The 14,346-nt window shown below is 39.3% G+C and overlaps 1 protein-coding gene across 1 annotated transcript in view; it reads right to left on the bottom strand.

The window, feature by feature from the left end:
• The window catches only part of LOC140232830 (poly [ADP-ribose] polymerase tankyrase-like), a 93,575-nt gene that overhangs the window by 25,075 nt on the left and 54,154 nt on the right, over nt 1–14,346 (bottom strand). Inside the window, exons 10-22 of the mRNA XM_072312947.1 lie at nt 14,142–14,226; nt 13,587–13,697; nt 12,797–12,916; nt 12,016–12,096; nt 11,155–11,318; nt 10,079–10,188; nt 9,581–9,657; nt 8,623–8,779; nt 7,982–8,190; nt 2,482–2,703; nt 1,670–1,702; nt 854–985; nt 386–541 (exon numbers count right to left, since the gene is read on the bottom strand). Coding sequence (XP_072169048.1) covers nt 386–541; nt 854–985; nt 1,670–1,702; nt 2,482–2,703; nt 7,982–8,190; nt 8,623–8,779; nt 9,581–9,657; nt 10,079–10,188; nt 11,155–11,318; nt 12,016–12,096; nt 12,797–12,916; nt 13,587–13,697; nt 14,142–14,226 — 1,657 coding nt within the window. The remainder of the gene's footprint in view (nt 1–385; nt 542–853; nt 986–1,669; nt 1,703–2,481; nt 2,704–7,981; nt 8,191–8,622; nt 8,780–9,580; nt 9,658–10,078; nt 10,189–11,154; nt 11,319–12,015; nt 12,097–12,796; nt 12,917–13,586; nt 13,698–14,141; nt 14,227–14,346) is intronic.

Genomic DNA, 14,346 nt, shown 5'->3' with positions numbered 1-14,346 from the left:
GATATTTGATAAAGTCAGTTCAAGCTAATAATGCAATACACACAATTCCTTGTTACTATATAATGCATATGATGACTGTTGCTCTTCTCAAAAAGTTGACAACAGTATGGTATCGCTTATCAGTTTTCAAATCATGCACTGATTCTGAAAAACCACAATATGTAACAATGAGAAGTTGAGTGTACAAGAGGATGATGACAATGTGCACTAAATATGACCTAATGCAGCTAGTCAGGAACAGATGAATGTTACCAATCTTTCTTTATCTTACTCTAATTTGAATGAAATATTTTGAAGTTAACTTGACAGAGTTACCCATGTATTCTTCAAGAAAAACCAAAAAAAAAAAAAAAAATTAGGTTGCTTGAATACTGAAGTGTCTTACATTTTCAATAATGATGTTGAGGAGCACAGATTGATTGGAGTTCAAACACTTCTTGGCCATGATATGGAGCAGGTTTTCTTCCTCAGCATTGGTGAAGTTGGTCAGCTGAACTCCTTTATCCAGCAGAAACTTCACAAGGTCTGCATTGTATTTAGCCTGGCACATAAAAGCAAAACAATGATTAAGACGTAACAGTCATATTTTGCTTGACAAATCCAATCTGTTTGCATGCTCTTTACACCTATTCAAATCTATGAAAGCAAAGCAAATGTAATTCTTTATCACAAACAAACAAGAATGACAAGGCAAAACTGTGAAGCCCTGTAGTAAGTATTAAAATTGATCAGACACTACATTGATATGGAAGATAAGGGGAATTCCTAGATAGTGCATAGTATATCAATTCATTAAGGCTAAAATATATAAAGCACTGAAAGCTATCTATGGAGACAGTTAGGAGTGGAATACCTTCTTGATGGCGATGTCTACCACACTTTCTCCACCAGCAGTGATGGCATGAGGATCGCATCCCTTGTCTACCAACAGGGTTGCCATGTCAACACTGATCTTCTGCAGCTCAGCCTTCTGCTCAGCCTGGTACTGAAATTAGAGAAACATAGTTGGTCTTTTACCCCCACATGGACTATCACTACCTTGAGCCCTGACGCATCCAAGATTGAAAAAAAAAAAAAACACTCAGTTACAAATATACTACTCAACTATCAGGAAATCAACACAAATTTGTAAAATTTGGTGGACATCATATGTGGATGTTTTGCAGAAATATTGAATAGAACAGTTCTGTAATGTATTCATTTTTTATGCATGCTTTGTTCTCAAAAGTTGCCCGTAACAGCCACAAAGCTTGCTTAAGGCTTGCCCTACCTAACAACAACTAAGTGAGTTCCTGCCTTTGGAACTTAATGGGAGGGAGCAGATGAATGAAATGTTTCATTACAAGGCTGCAGGAAAACAAACTGCTTTAAATTGTAATACATTACAGAAATGGGTCAATGCCATTCAATCTATGTGAAAATCAATGTTTGCAGTCACAAATATGCAGAATTTCCCCCCTGTTGTTGCTCTCTGGGGGAGGGGGTGGGCATTGGTACGTTATGACATTACTATGGTGCCATATTTGTTGTCAAAAGGTTGCAAAAAAATTTGACTTTTTTGTGCCTCTCTTGAAATGTTTTGGTATCCAAATCAGCCCACCTTTTACCTCTAATACCATGTACATATCATCAAATTAAAATCCTACTGTGGATTGAGTAGATGACGTACCACGTTGATGTCACTTGCAGCCAAATGATGAAGCTGTGAGTGTGAAGCAAAAACAGAGATGAAAATATATCAGTGAGAAATGTTCATCATAAAACTGTGAAGCACTGGCCAGGAAGGTGACATGGTCAAAGAGTGAAATAATCCACAGAATCTCTTGATTTTATCACAAAAAAAAAAGAAAAGAAAAAAGACTACACTTGAGAATTACAATATTGTTACACAATAATAGAAATGATTTTGTTGTTGTTGTTGTTGTTGATGATGATGAATGGAGTCAATGTTTTCTTCTGCTCATGAAAAAAAAAATATCATAACCTAAAAGTACAAGTCTCAATTAATTCTTGGTAAGTTATACAATCTCAGATAATTTTCTGGCAAACTTTGAGAGAGTGAAAGTAACAGTAGGTATTCATTATGGATTTTACTGCCCATCATTTCTTGGCACGTCCAGACAACCACTTCTTGGAATATATTCAGGAAATGAAACTAATGCCCCATGTATCTGATAAATAGAGCATAACTCTAGATACATTTTTTTCCCCTAGAGAATTGAAAATACTCTAAATATAATACCTAATGTATGCACACTCCAAAAGTGACCAACAATTTAACATTGAAATATGAAAAATAGAACTCCACTATACAAGGGATGTGCTATGTGTCCACAAAATATATCCCTGCATCACAAGCTCAATGCACACCGTAAATTACTGTGCAAAAAGAAGGCCATAGAAATCCTTGGTCCCTTGATTCTGCACAGACACATCAGCACATCTTCACAGTCAAAGCCTGGTTGAGATCATTGTACTTACAGCATTCCAATCATTGGCATCCTTGAGGGCAGCATTCGCTTTCTTCTCCATGATCAGGTACTTGAGCTGGTCAAGCATCTCCTGGGAGACAGTGCCTGCGGTCAGCATGACAATGGTCCAGCCCTCATCGTCCCTGAAGTTAACGTCCACGCTGGGGTCCTCCAGGAGGAGGTCAGCACAGCCGGTGTGACCCTTCATGAAGGCGATGCCCAGAGGGGGTACCTGTGTTTGGATAGGTGAGACAGATTAATGACTTTCTGCTAACATTGATGCTTTTACACTTATTTTTCTCACACATTTCTCTCATGCTACTGCATCCATTTTTTACTCACTGTTCAATAAAACTCTTGCTGTTTTGTAATGCAGAGTATGTGATGAATATTAAATGAATATTAAAGGGGAAGGCTAGTAACTGATCAGTGGGAATCAGTGGAAATGCTGGGGGATGATTGTTCCAATCCTTATGGGATTCATTCAAGAGTTCATTGTATATCTATTGTTGTGTGAAAATGATTTGCTTCAGAATGGCCTCATATTCAAGTAATGTGCAGTTTAATGCTTCCAGGTAAGCGTCCCTGGTCAGTGACGGAGCATTAATCTGCACATTACTTGAATATGAGACCGTTCTGAAGCAAATCATTTTCACACAACAATAGATATACAATGAACTCTTGAATGAATCCCATAAGGATTGGAACAATCATCCCCCAGCATTTCCACTGATTCCCACTGATCAGTTACTAGCCTTCCCCTTTAATAGAGTTTGAATTTATAAATTGAGTTGATGCTTCACAAGTAGCATTCTGCTCCTTGGTGGACTGTACTGGGTACATACATAGTACATACTACACACTAGATTGCAGATAGAGGCACATTAGTGAACTACAAAAGCACTCAAAGAGCACAGACCTCCACAAAGCAACGCATTTCCACCCATACACACATGCTGAACATTGCCCTATTTCCCAATGATAAAGAAGTCTTTCTTTACCTCATCGGCTTCTTGCATGCCGCGCAGCACTGGCCTTGAGCAGAACATGCGCTTTAGTGCGCATATGCAAACATCAAGTACGCGCAGCTTGAACTCCCATGATCATTGACCCTATTTGCCAAAAGATGAAAAAGCCTTCAAAAATTCACACAAATTCCCGGATCACTACCAAAGCTAAATCATCTGTTCCCTGTGTCATTCTCAACTTTTCCTGCAAGTTTCATCCAAATCCCTTCACAACTTTTTGAGTTATTTTGCACACATACAAACCAATGCCAACAAAAACATAACCTTCCTCCTTGGCGGAGGTAATTAAACACATAGTGCACACTTGAACCATTTATCATGCCAAAACTCATAAACCAATAACCACACTAAAATTTCAGTTGCCTGCTGTAAGATGTAGATGAGTATACAGTTATCAAAAAGGCTCTTGTCAGCAGTGAGATCATGCAATCATCAGGAGAATATAATGCAGGGCTCGACCTTAACTTTTTTTCTAGGAAGCCAGCCGGGCTCCTCAGGGACCTTTTTAGGGAGCCAAACTGAGTTTTAGGGAGCCACGGTTCCCTCAATCACAATCAGCAGTAGAGGTCTATTGCGTGTATTAACCTGGTGGAGAAGATTTCATTTAGATATAACATGCATTTCTCCACAGACACAAGCCTGAGATACCTTGTTCTTAGTCTCTAACACACAGTGTGTGTGTGTGTGTGTGTGTGTGTGTGTGTGTGTGCGTGCCTCGCACGTGCGTGCGTGTGTGTGTGTGTGTGTGTGTGACTGTGCCTGCCACGTGCACCTGCGTGTGTGTGTGTAGGTGTTTTGTGTGGTCCCTCTCCCATTCCCTTGTGTAATTTCTTACCCTGGTCTGATCATATCGTCTTTCTTTCTCGGTTCCTTCTTTTTTTTTTAGCTGCAAGGTGTGGGTTAGAAACAATTATGTAACGCCACATGTTGATTGATCAGCAGAGCTGCCAAGCTTTGGAAGCACAAATCCGTACTCAGCAGCTCCAAAATCCGTATATTCCACCAGAATCTGTATTTTTTCCATCTCCCTCTTTTTGCCATTTTGAATTAAACTCGTCGACTTATAAGGCCTAGTATAACATTACAACACATGCTGAAGTATCGAGCTGGTCACCAGCACGATAAAGAATCCAAACTACGCAATGTTCAGAGTTGATTGATTGCTTTCTCTCAATGCATGTGTACAAGACTACAAGTACATGTATGTACCTCCAGAAACTTGCTGGGCTGGTTATGGAAGCTTCCACTATCTAGCAGGGGAGGGGGAATGCTTTCATCTTCTCAAGAAAGCTTCTGTGTCAGTGAATGCAAAACTCTGTTCGCTGTTTCCAACTATTGTTTACTATAAAACATAATCATGCGTTGTTTTCAGGCTTTTTAATTTTACTGGATTTTAAACATCGGTATTTTCCGAAAGTACCGGTATTCCAATTTCTTTTACCCTAACTGGAATCGGAAAGTCTGCTATAACGATGATCGCAACATGCCGCGCTGTGCATGTGTGGTTGCGCCAATGTGCAAACAAGTTTAAAGGAATGCGCCATGTGCTTCTGCCTAAGAGGTTACTGCAAGTTCGATGGATCGAATGCGCCATAGCTGAGCTGATGGCTTGTTTACGGTAAACATGCAGTTTACATTCGATACGAAGAAGTCATTACGTTTTTCACGAGGAAAAACATACAAAACAAACAAAAACACCTACGAACGAATGTTGATAGCCAAAACTTTGAAAAGTAATAAGCAGTTATGATGAGCATGAACTGAAATTAATTGTCATGATTTTGCTGTCTAAGCAGGTGATGACTGCATCTCATTGGACCTACTCGTAGTGAATTTGTCTTGGCATATACGATACCTTTTAAGTATTTCTGTGATTACCTTTTTAATTGACTGATTAATCGATCCTTTTTTATTGTTCAGGGAACATAAGATATTCGATTAAGTACACTATATTCGACTGTTTGATGTTTCCTACTATATGGGCCAAAAGAAAGGCTATAGAATCACGATATCTTTGCAATGATTCCTTTAATTCAACTAATGAGCTGGTTCTTCGATCGATATTTCCAGGATATTTACACGCTGTTTATTCCAGTGCGCGCATTCTTTCGTCTGGCACGCACCTGGGTGTGGCACCTGCTTTTGTGGAAATTTCCACAAGGGGAGAGGGGAGGGGTGTCAAGTTTCTTCGAGCCGAAGAGACTGCGCGCATGTATTCAGTATTTCACAATCTCTTCGCTCTAATTTATTGTAATTCATGCTTTCCCCTTATTCTTTGCTGATACTGAACATTTAGATTTAACTTTACGAAGGTTGGTAGATCATGGATCTTTTTGTTGTGAGGTGTATGTAATTTCTTTTTTTTTTAATCATTCTTTGGAGGGGAAAGAACCTAGAAGAGTAAGGGGAAAGAAGAATAAGAGGGAAAGTGAAATAAAACGAACGGCACGTACGCTCAGCATGCAGTAAGCCGTCTTTTTATACCAGCATAGTTTTCATCATCACCATCAGACATCACTCAGATCATTTTAGCCTTTTCCTATCAACATTAAGAAACATGCACAGTCCCTCGAGATAAAAACCGAGGAAAATAAATAACAAATACAAAGTATCAACACCTACCAACACAAATATTTAGAAAAGACAACACACGTCGCTTCGATTCGAAAAAGTATTGCAGCAAAGTGGAGAAATCGCCGTTACGGAAATAACAGTGCGAGACACTTGAAAGAATTACGTTTAAATATTTCAAAGTATAAAGGGAACGGATAAAGTGATATAAAATGGAAGAAATCGTACCAAACGAGGTGTGAGAAACGACAGAAATAGAACGATAAGTTTAGTAGTAAGTAGGATTTAATAGGCCCTAGCAAGTTTGCAGCACCGAAAGCTACGCGAAAATTAATACACATTGGAAACTCTGTATTGCGACGAGATCCTTGGACCTTGGGATCATCAATAAACGATACAAAACAAAGGAAATTAATTCATTTTGACCGGAAAATAGTTTGTTATAAGTATTCTGTTATATGAGATCTCCTTTAATAGGCCTAGAAATACATCGAGTTTCCACGATACTCGCGGGAAAGAAAGCTCGAACGCTTTTCACCTGCACATGCTGCAGTGCACATCAATACACGAACAGAAACTCACCTCTTCCTTGCTGAAAAATGATGCAATAACGTTACAAAAACACACACACAACACTCTAAAAATCATTTCGCACTTGGGAGGCAAGGGAAAAGCGGAAGAAGTAGAGAAAATGAAGCAGACATTGCACAACGGAGCGCTTCTACCCCGACTAAAAACGAAATAGTGTACTGTTTATAGTGGCAGCTGGCTACAGTGTGTAGCTTAGCTATCACTCACGCACGCTCCCCAGCCGGCCACACATGGGGATACCACGGCGATCGATGTAAACATCCAGGGTCCGTAGGCGACAGGGATTCAGGCGCGCGGAGTTCCGTTCGGTGTCCACAGTACGCAAGCAGCGAATTGCATGTGCGCACACTATTCTATAATAGAAGATACGAACACACACACGTCGGGTACACACACACACACACACATGCGGGCAACGTGGGCCGGCTGGAGAATGAAACATGTTCAGCGTGTAGTCTATATCGCAATTTCAGGGATACAGTGCACTCCCGTTACAACGAACACGGTTATAACGAAATTTCGTTACAACGAAGTAAATCTTCTGGTCCCAAAATTATCACCATTAAAGTCTATGGCACAAAATTCGCTTATAACGAACACGGTTATAGCGAAATTTCCGTTATAACGAAGTCTTTTCCGAGTGCCACAGACAAAGAAATACAGAAGAAATGTGCTCCGTTATAACGAAATGCGAATTGCTTTCGAAAATACGTAGCGGAACAAGCATTTATAGCGTCTCTGCATAGGTGAACGCTTCACACCACTGTGTGTTCTCTCCTTGTGCCACACACACTTTCTGAGTGGAACTTGCGTTTATTATTGTAATACAGTTATCCCATCACATTTCACATAGCTTTCCAGTGTATGATGAGTATTCAGCAAACATAATGTGATATATATGCGTGGTTTCCTTGTTTTCGTTATATATTGTATTTGTTCGGTTATAACGAAATTTCGTTATAACGAAAGAAAACCGCCGGTCCCGAGCATTTCGTTATAACGGGAGTGCACTGTAATAACTTCGAGCGTCAGGGCTCGCTGCGCGCGCCGGGGCCGCTCGCGCTCGTCGATAGTGTGAGTGTGTACATAAACTATGATTCTGTCTTGAAACGTGAGGCTCTACGGCAAAAAAACTTAAGGAGCCAGCCGGGCTTTTTTCATACATTTCTGGGGAGCCCGTAGCGATTCTGGGGAGCCAATGGTCCCCGGGCTCCCGCTAAGGTCGAGCCCTGTAATGTGACTAGGGAGTTCCAAGTCAATGTAACTGGTACCTGATCATGTAGAGGAAAGAGTACTTCAAAATGGGAACGTCAGACTTACCTTCCAGTCATTGAGGGTGTTAGGGTTGGCACCTCCAGATAGCAGGAGACGCAGGGCAAACCACCATCCATAGCCGGCTGCGTAGTGGAGCGGTGTGTTCCCTGAAGAATCCCTGGCATTGGGATCGCAGCCTTTACGCAGGAGGAAGGCTGCGATGGGAACATGGCCGTTCATGACGGAAAGCATCAGGGGTGTCCTCTTGATTTTGTCTGGAATGAGAAGCATAAGATATGTGTACATGACTTACTGATGTAACTACTATATAATAATGGTTTCAATAACAAAAAAATCATTACACTGAAAAAGAAAGTCAAAAGAAATAAGGCTACACTTTATGTCATACTCTAGTCTATCAACACTCCTCACATTCACATCATCAGTCATAAAAAAAGAAAGAAAATGATACACATACACACATAAATACAAAAATAGAACACACAGACCAGAGGAAAGCAATCACAAAAGTGCACTACCACATAACTTCAACAGGTACATATTACAACTAATACTACCGAAAATCCAAGCTAAATTCACCATAGGCCTACCCTAAAACACACCAAATCAGCATGACATCAGTTAAGCCAAAAGAGACAACCCTGATGTCACCTACAATCAAACGAGGGCGCTTCACAGGTACCCACCTCTCTGGTCCAGAATAGCCCCACTGTCCGCCAGGGCCTTGACTGTCTGAAGGTGGCCCTGCTCACAGGCCACCATGAATGGTGTCAACTTGTTCTTCCCTGCTGACAAGGTGGCCTTGAGGTCGGCTCCATGCTTGAGGAGAGCTCGGGCAGCATCCTACCAAGAATTGGACAGGGGAAGAAAAGACCTCCAGTTAAACATCATATCTGATCAACAGATTTTATTCTACAAAGAGGTTGTAGTAGCCTCTATCTAAAGCACTCCTAATTTCTGCTAATTTCTGCTAAATTTCACGTGCCTTCTCAGTCATAGGACCAAAACTTTGGAATCAACTACCCATTTAGTCACATCAACTGTCATCAACAAAAACATTCTCATCAAAACTGAAAATGTATTTGTTTCTCTCACATTGAGGATTACATAACTGAAATCTATAACCTTCAGGAAAATTGTGTTGATATCAGGTATGTGTTTGCTTGTTAGTTGGGTTTTTTTTTTTCTGCCCTGTTCTCATGTCTTGTATATATATTTTTCTTGAAGCGCAATGAGCATCGAAAGGTGGACCTGGGTGCTATACAAATAGCTGCTATTATTATCATTAAGACAGAATATGCTGTCATAATGGCATGTGTAATGTCGATGAGACCAATCTTTGAACTGAACCACACCTCATTAAAATGCCATAGGCACTTCTATAAAGATTTCAAAACAAGACTGTCTGATTTAACCCTTTGAGGACGGACTGATTTTGCTACAACACACATTTCTCATAATAGACACTTGCCCGAGTATATTCAGGACTCGTCCTCAACGGGTTAAGATGTATGTATTCAATCATAACAAGAAATTGAATGCTATAATGTGTCCACTTGTTTAGATATACACACATACAAAAACACACACACACACAAACACACAAACACAAACAAACAAACAAGCATCATCTGTAGTACTCACAGTATGGCCCATCAAGCAGGCATAGTGCAGCGGTGTTTGACCAAATTTGTTTTTCCGGAAAACTCCTCCTTTCTTCTCTGAAACGAACAAAGCAGACCATTAAAACTAATGATATTGATAATAATAACCTTCCTGAGAATGACTTCAAATACATAAACATGTAAATGTAAAACTCACATTTTCAATCTTTCTTTTACAGAGAAGGTATTAAACAACTGAAGTGATAAAATTTTGTCATCTGAATAAAGTATCAGGCTGAGACAGGAAATAACAATACCAGTACTCTAAACAACTCATATAAACTTGTGTTATATTTTTTTAAATGTACAGTCACATGATCAGAAAAGGCTGATGAATTATAAATTGGTTATTGTGCAATGTATACTACAGTTTCAAAAAAGACAGCTGTACAAGTTATAATATGATAAGGGCATTTGACTCCGGTGATGACCACTGGTCAAGCAGGTCCCATGCTGTGAAAGGTGACTGATGTCTTACCATTCTTCAGCTTCTTGACCAAGACTTCAATATTCTGGGTTCTGTTCAGTGAGGCAGCAATCATGAGCGCTGTGTTCCCCTGGTTGTCTGTCTCATCGGCAAAGGCCCCTCTGTAGAGGAATGACACACATGAAATATATAAAGATGAACAAAATGAACAATCATATGCGTCAGTGGCTGACACACAAGAAAATGTTCTATAACAAATACCAAACAAAATACCAAACAAACAAACAACAGCAGAATGCACATGATTTTCCGGTTCCTATTTTGCTTTGCAACGTCGCCACAAATTTGGCAGTAACTATTAACTTTAATGCAAATGGTATCAAATCTTATTAAAGATTATAAAACCTAAAAAAAAAAAATAAAAAAATATGTTCTATAATGCTTAGACTTACATTGCTAAGAGGGAAACTGTTAAGAGCTGATATTCTGTTTCCTCCTTGTGATACTGGATGCTACACACTTACAACAAGCCTTCATCTAAGGGCGCGTTTATCAACTCTTTTTCTCGGCAGAAACAGGTTTTCAAAGCGGCTCTCAGGGAATTTTTATGAGATGATAAACGCCAAGCTGTTTTGATTAAGGGGTTTGGAAAGCCTTTTTGAAAACCGCAAATTTGTGCTTTCTGAAACAGGTTTCCAGAAACCTGTTTCGAGAAGCCCTTTGAAGCGAGATAAACGCAAAGCTGTTCTGAAACAGCTTTGTACTGCAGTTACAGTATATGACCCCTTTGGCTCTAAGTCAAATTGTGCAATGCAGCTGCAAAGTGACAAGGCCAGTTTTCATGTTCGCGATGAGTTGATAAATGCAACTATTTTGGAAGCCGTTTCTATAGGGCTTTGGAAATGGCTTTCGAAAGGGCTTTGGAAACGGCTTTTGAAAGCCGTTTCAAACAGGGAAAAGATAAACGCAGCCTAAAGAATATGGCACTATAGCATTCTTAGACATGAGTCAATTCACTACATTAGCTCATACCTTTAGTCTTCCTACAGGGATTTTCTCCGTCATAAACCTTGATGATGCAAGAATTTGTTTTTCTAAATGTTACGGAGAAAAATCAACTCTCTTACCTCTGAAGCAGCAGCTCGAGTGGTCCCGACCCAGTGCAGCCGGCAGCATAGTGAATGACCTTACGGCCGCTGGTGTCCGTTGCATTCATCTCAGGCACGGTAGAGAGCAGCTTGTCCAAGATTTTGGGATTGGGATTGATGGCAGCGCAGTGCAGCGGCATGATCTGTCATGGGAAAGAGAAGTCAAAGAAAAGACAAATAAACGTCCTGCTGCTTCCTCATTTCATATCCTGTCAGTTCTCAGTTTCCCTTGTCCTACCCATAAAATTCTTTCATTGACTTTGCCATCACTCTATCCTAAGACATTTCAATCAGACAGTGATTTCTCCCATCACTGTACATAATATCAAGTAGTTTTGCTATTTTCATGCCACCTTGTATAAAAGTAATGTGAAGAATCAACTTCACCTTTTCATTCATGACTTCAAGCATTACTTCAACAGATCATTATATTAAAGGCACCACATGTACAAGACTGGTTTAATTCAAATCATTCTTGTGTTACGTCAAACTCTGTACTATTTCAGAGTTTGATTTCATTCCTAATTCTGCCTATCTAATCCCACATCATACCAATTAATGTCAATGTCATAATTCAATCTTTTTACAAGTTTGTTGGTCTGTGTTTTATTTTGAGTAACAATATTACATCAATTTCAAAATATGATCTTAAAAATACACCAGACTGCCCTATTTAGGCTTATCTTTGTAACAAGCTTGCCAATAAAAAATGGTAGCTTCAGGAGTTATTGCCTTTACTGTAAAATGACAATATGACTTTGAACTTCGTGACCCTTACAATAGCAAGCCAGGTGCAAGGAAGTATAACAGATGACTACCACCAAGCCAATGTGCACATACCCTGTTATTGGTCCAAGGCTTTTTCGTCACTGAAACCGGTTTGAAAGGTGACAATTCATCCGGCTTGTCACACAACAGCACCTACATCAATGAAGTAATATTGAGAATATATTTTCACAGTTCATCATTCATCCATTTGAGGTATTCTCCTTCTTTGTTTACCTGTGACTGACTGCACTTGAAGTCTATTGTAAGTTTCTAAATTACAAAACTTTCAAATTTTACATCATTCAGTGGACTTAACAAACCTGGCTGATCTGTATTGCGTATGAAGATGCATCAAAACAGTTTCTCTTCACAATATAATTATGCAATCAAATATGACATAGCAACTATTGACATGCCCACCAAAATACAGGAACCTCCTGGTGAGCAGAAATTATGATTTAATAAGGGTACAAAGGTATTTAAAGCATGCAGTTACGTTCTCACTGTCAGAGTTATTCAAGGTTTGTGATGAAACTTGACACATGTATGTCTTTCTGACACTATTACACAGTCCCAGTAAAATTTAGAAAACTGGATATGACTGTAAAAAGTAGACTTCCCTTCAATCGGAACAGAGACAGGCATGTAAAATTTCCACAGTGGCTGATTAATATTAGGACATATGACATACGAAATCTAAGATTAAGCATATGTTTATGCATTTCTGACGACAAAAATGTTTTTAAAAAATGAATTATAATTCAATTTTCCAAATACAAGAAATTGAAGTTTTCTTCGAACAGTGACCTCATTGCACAAAAATATTTGTCACTGTATGAACATGGCACATTACCTCTTCATGCAACTTGTTGAACCCCCATCCTCCACCCTCATTGGACCGTTTGACCAACTCTCCAGCAAGCTTGCGATGACCTCGTCTGACCGCTTCCCGTATCTCTTCAAACACTCTGGCCTATCAATGAAAGATCATGAAGACTGCAGGGATTACACAGGAGATAAATGTATCAAATTGTACACAGTTCCAATGCAAAATAATCTGATTCAGAAAAAGTGCAGAACTACATCTCATAGATCTATGCATTTCCCAATAATTTTCATCATTCTGACTATATTTCATTCTAAATTATACAGATTTGCATCATTATGATTCTCACCTTAGTTTCAATTGCAATTTTCAACCCATTTTCAATATTCTCATTTGTAATCATGTCTTAAATCCTTCTATTTTTTTCTTTTCATTTTGTATATTCTCATTCCAGTTATATACATCATTGCTTTATCAATGATCAATCTTTTTGTATTATGCATATTATGTCTTTTCAGAGAACATCCTTCCAAATCATGACATCCAAGAATATCATCACTATCACAAACACACACACACACACACACACACACACACACACACACACACACCCACACACACAATTTTGTCCCCAAAACACACAATTGACCATATTACATCATTACACTACCCTTTTGGCCTACAACCAAACCAAGGACACAGAAATTCAAGCCACAAATCAAAAAACAAAACAAAACAAAACAAGCCTTTTTACATTGGAGGGAAGGGAGAGCTACTCTGCCCCAATGAGGGTCAAACTGTTAAAGTCCCAACTCACCTTGACATTGGTCCTCTCCCGAATGACCATGTCGATGGTGCTCAGGCTAGATCCCTGCTCCATCAGTTTCTTGGCGATCGTTGAGTCATCCACATTAACATCGGGGTAATCCTGATAGAAGGAGAAAGAAGACAACAATAGTTAAAATCAAAAATAATTACACAATACTGAAAAGGTCCTATTCAAAGTACATTTTTGTACAACAATTTTTTGCTACCTACCTTCTCTGGGGCATCTAGTATAGTGCACTCACTCATAAATATAAAACCATTGTAAGACTGCTTTCCCATAGCAGTTGTAACTTGAATAATTTTCGTACGAAAGGAGTGGAAATTGGATCAGATATACACCAGCTCAAAACACTACACATGAGTGAAGAGACAAGTGTCCGTTTGTATACAAAACAAAAAAATAAAACCAAGTAAAACAATGCAAGATATACAAATAACAATCATGTATATTTACAGGGAGTATTTAGTTTAAAAAGAATTGGGAAGCGTGACAAACACATTTCAACATAGTGCAAAAGACCAGCTTAAAGACGCTATTGCTTACCTTCAAGAAAGCATCATTTCCTTCCCTGGATCCCCTGGCTACATTGATGCTCCTCACAGCATGACCCAGGCTTATGTAGTTGTAACTTTGGGTACAAGAACAGAAGTGAAAGTGACAATGAACCTCCAGTCAGCACTTTGGTATTAGCATTTTCTCATGGGGGGGGGGGGGGCAGCAAAGATCATTGTATTATTAGGATTAGTAG

Source organism: Diadema setosum, chromosome 1 (assembly GCF_964275005.1).
Source record: "Diadema setosum chromosome 1, eeDiaSeto1, whole genome shotgun sequence".
NCBI lineage: Eukaryota > Metazoa > Echinodermata > Echinoidea > Diadematoida > Diadematidae > Diadema > Diadema setosum.
This window is presented reverse-complemented; position numbering and strand designations above follow the sequence as displayed.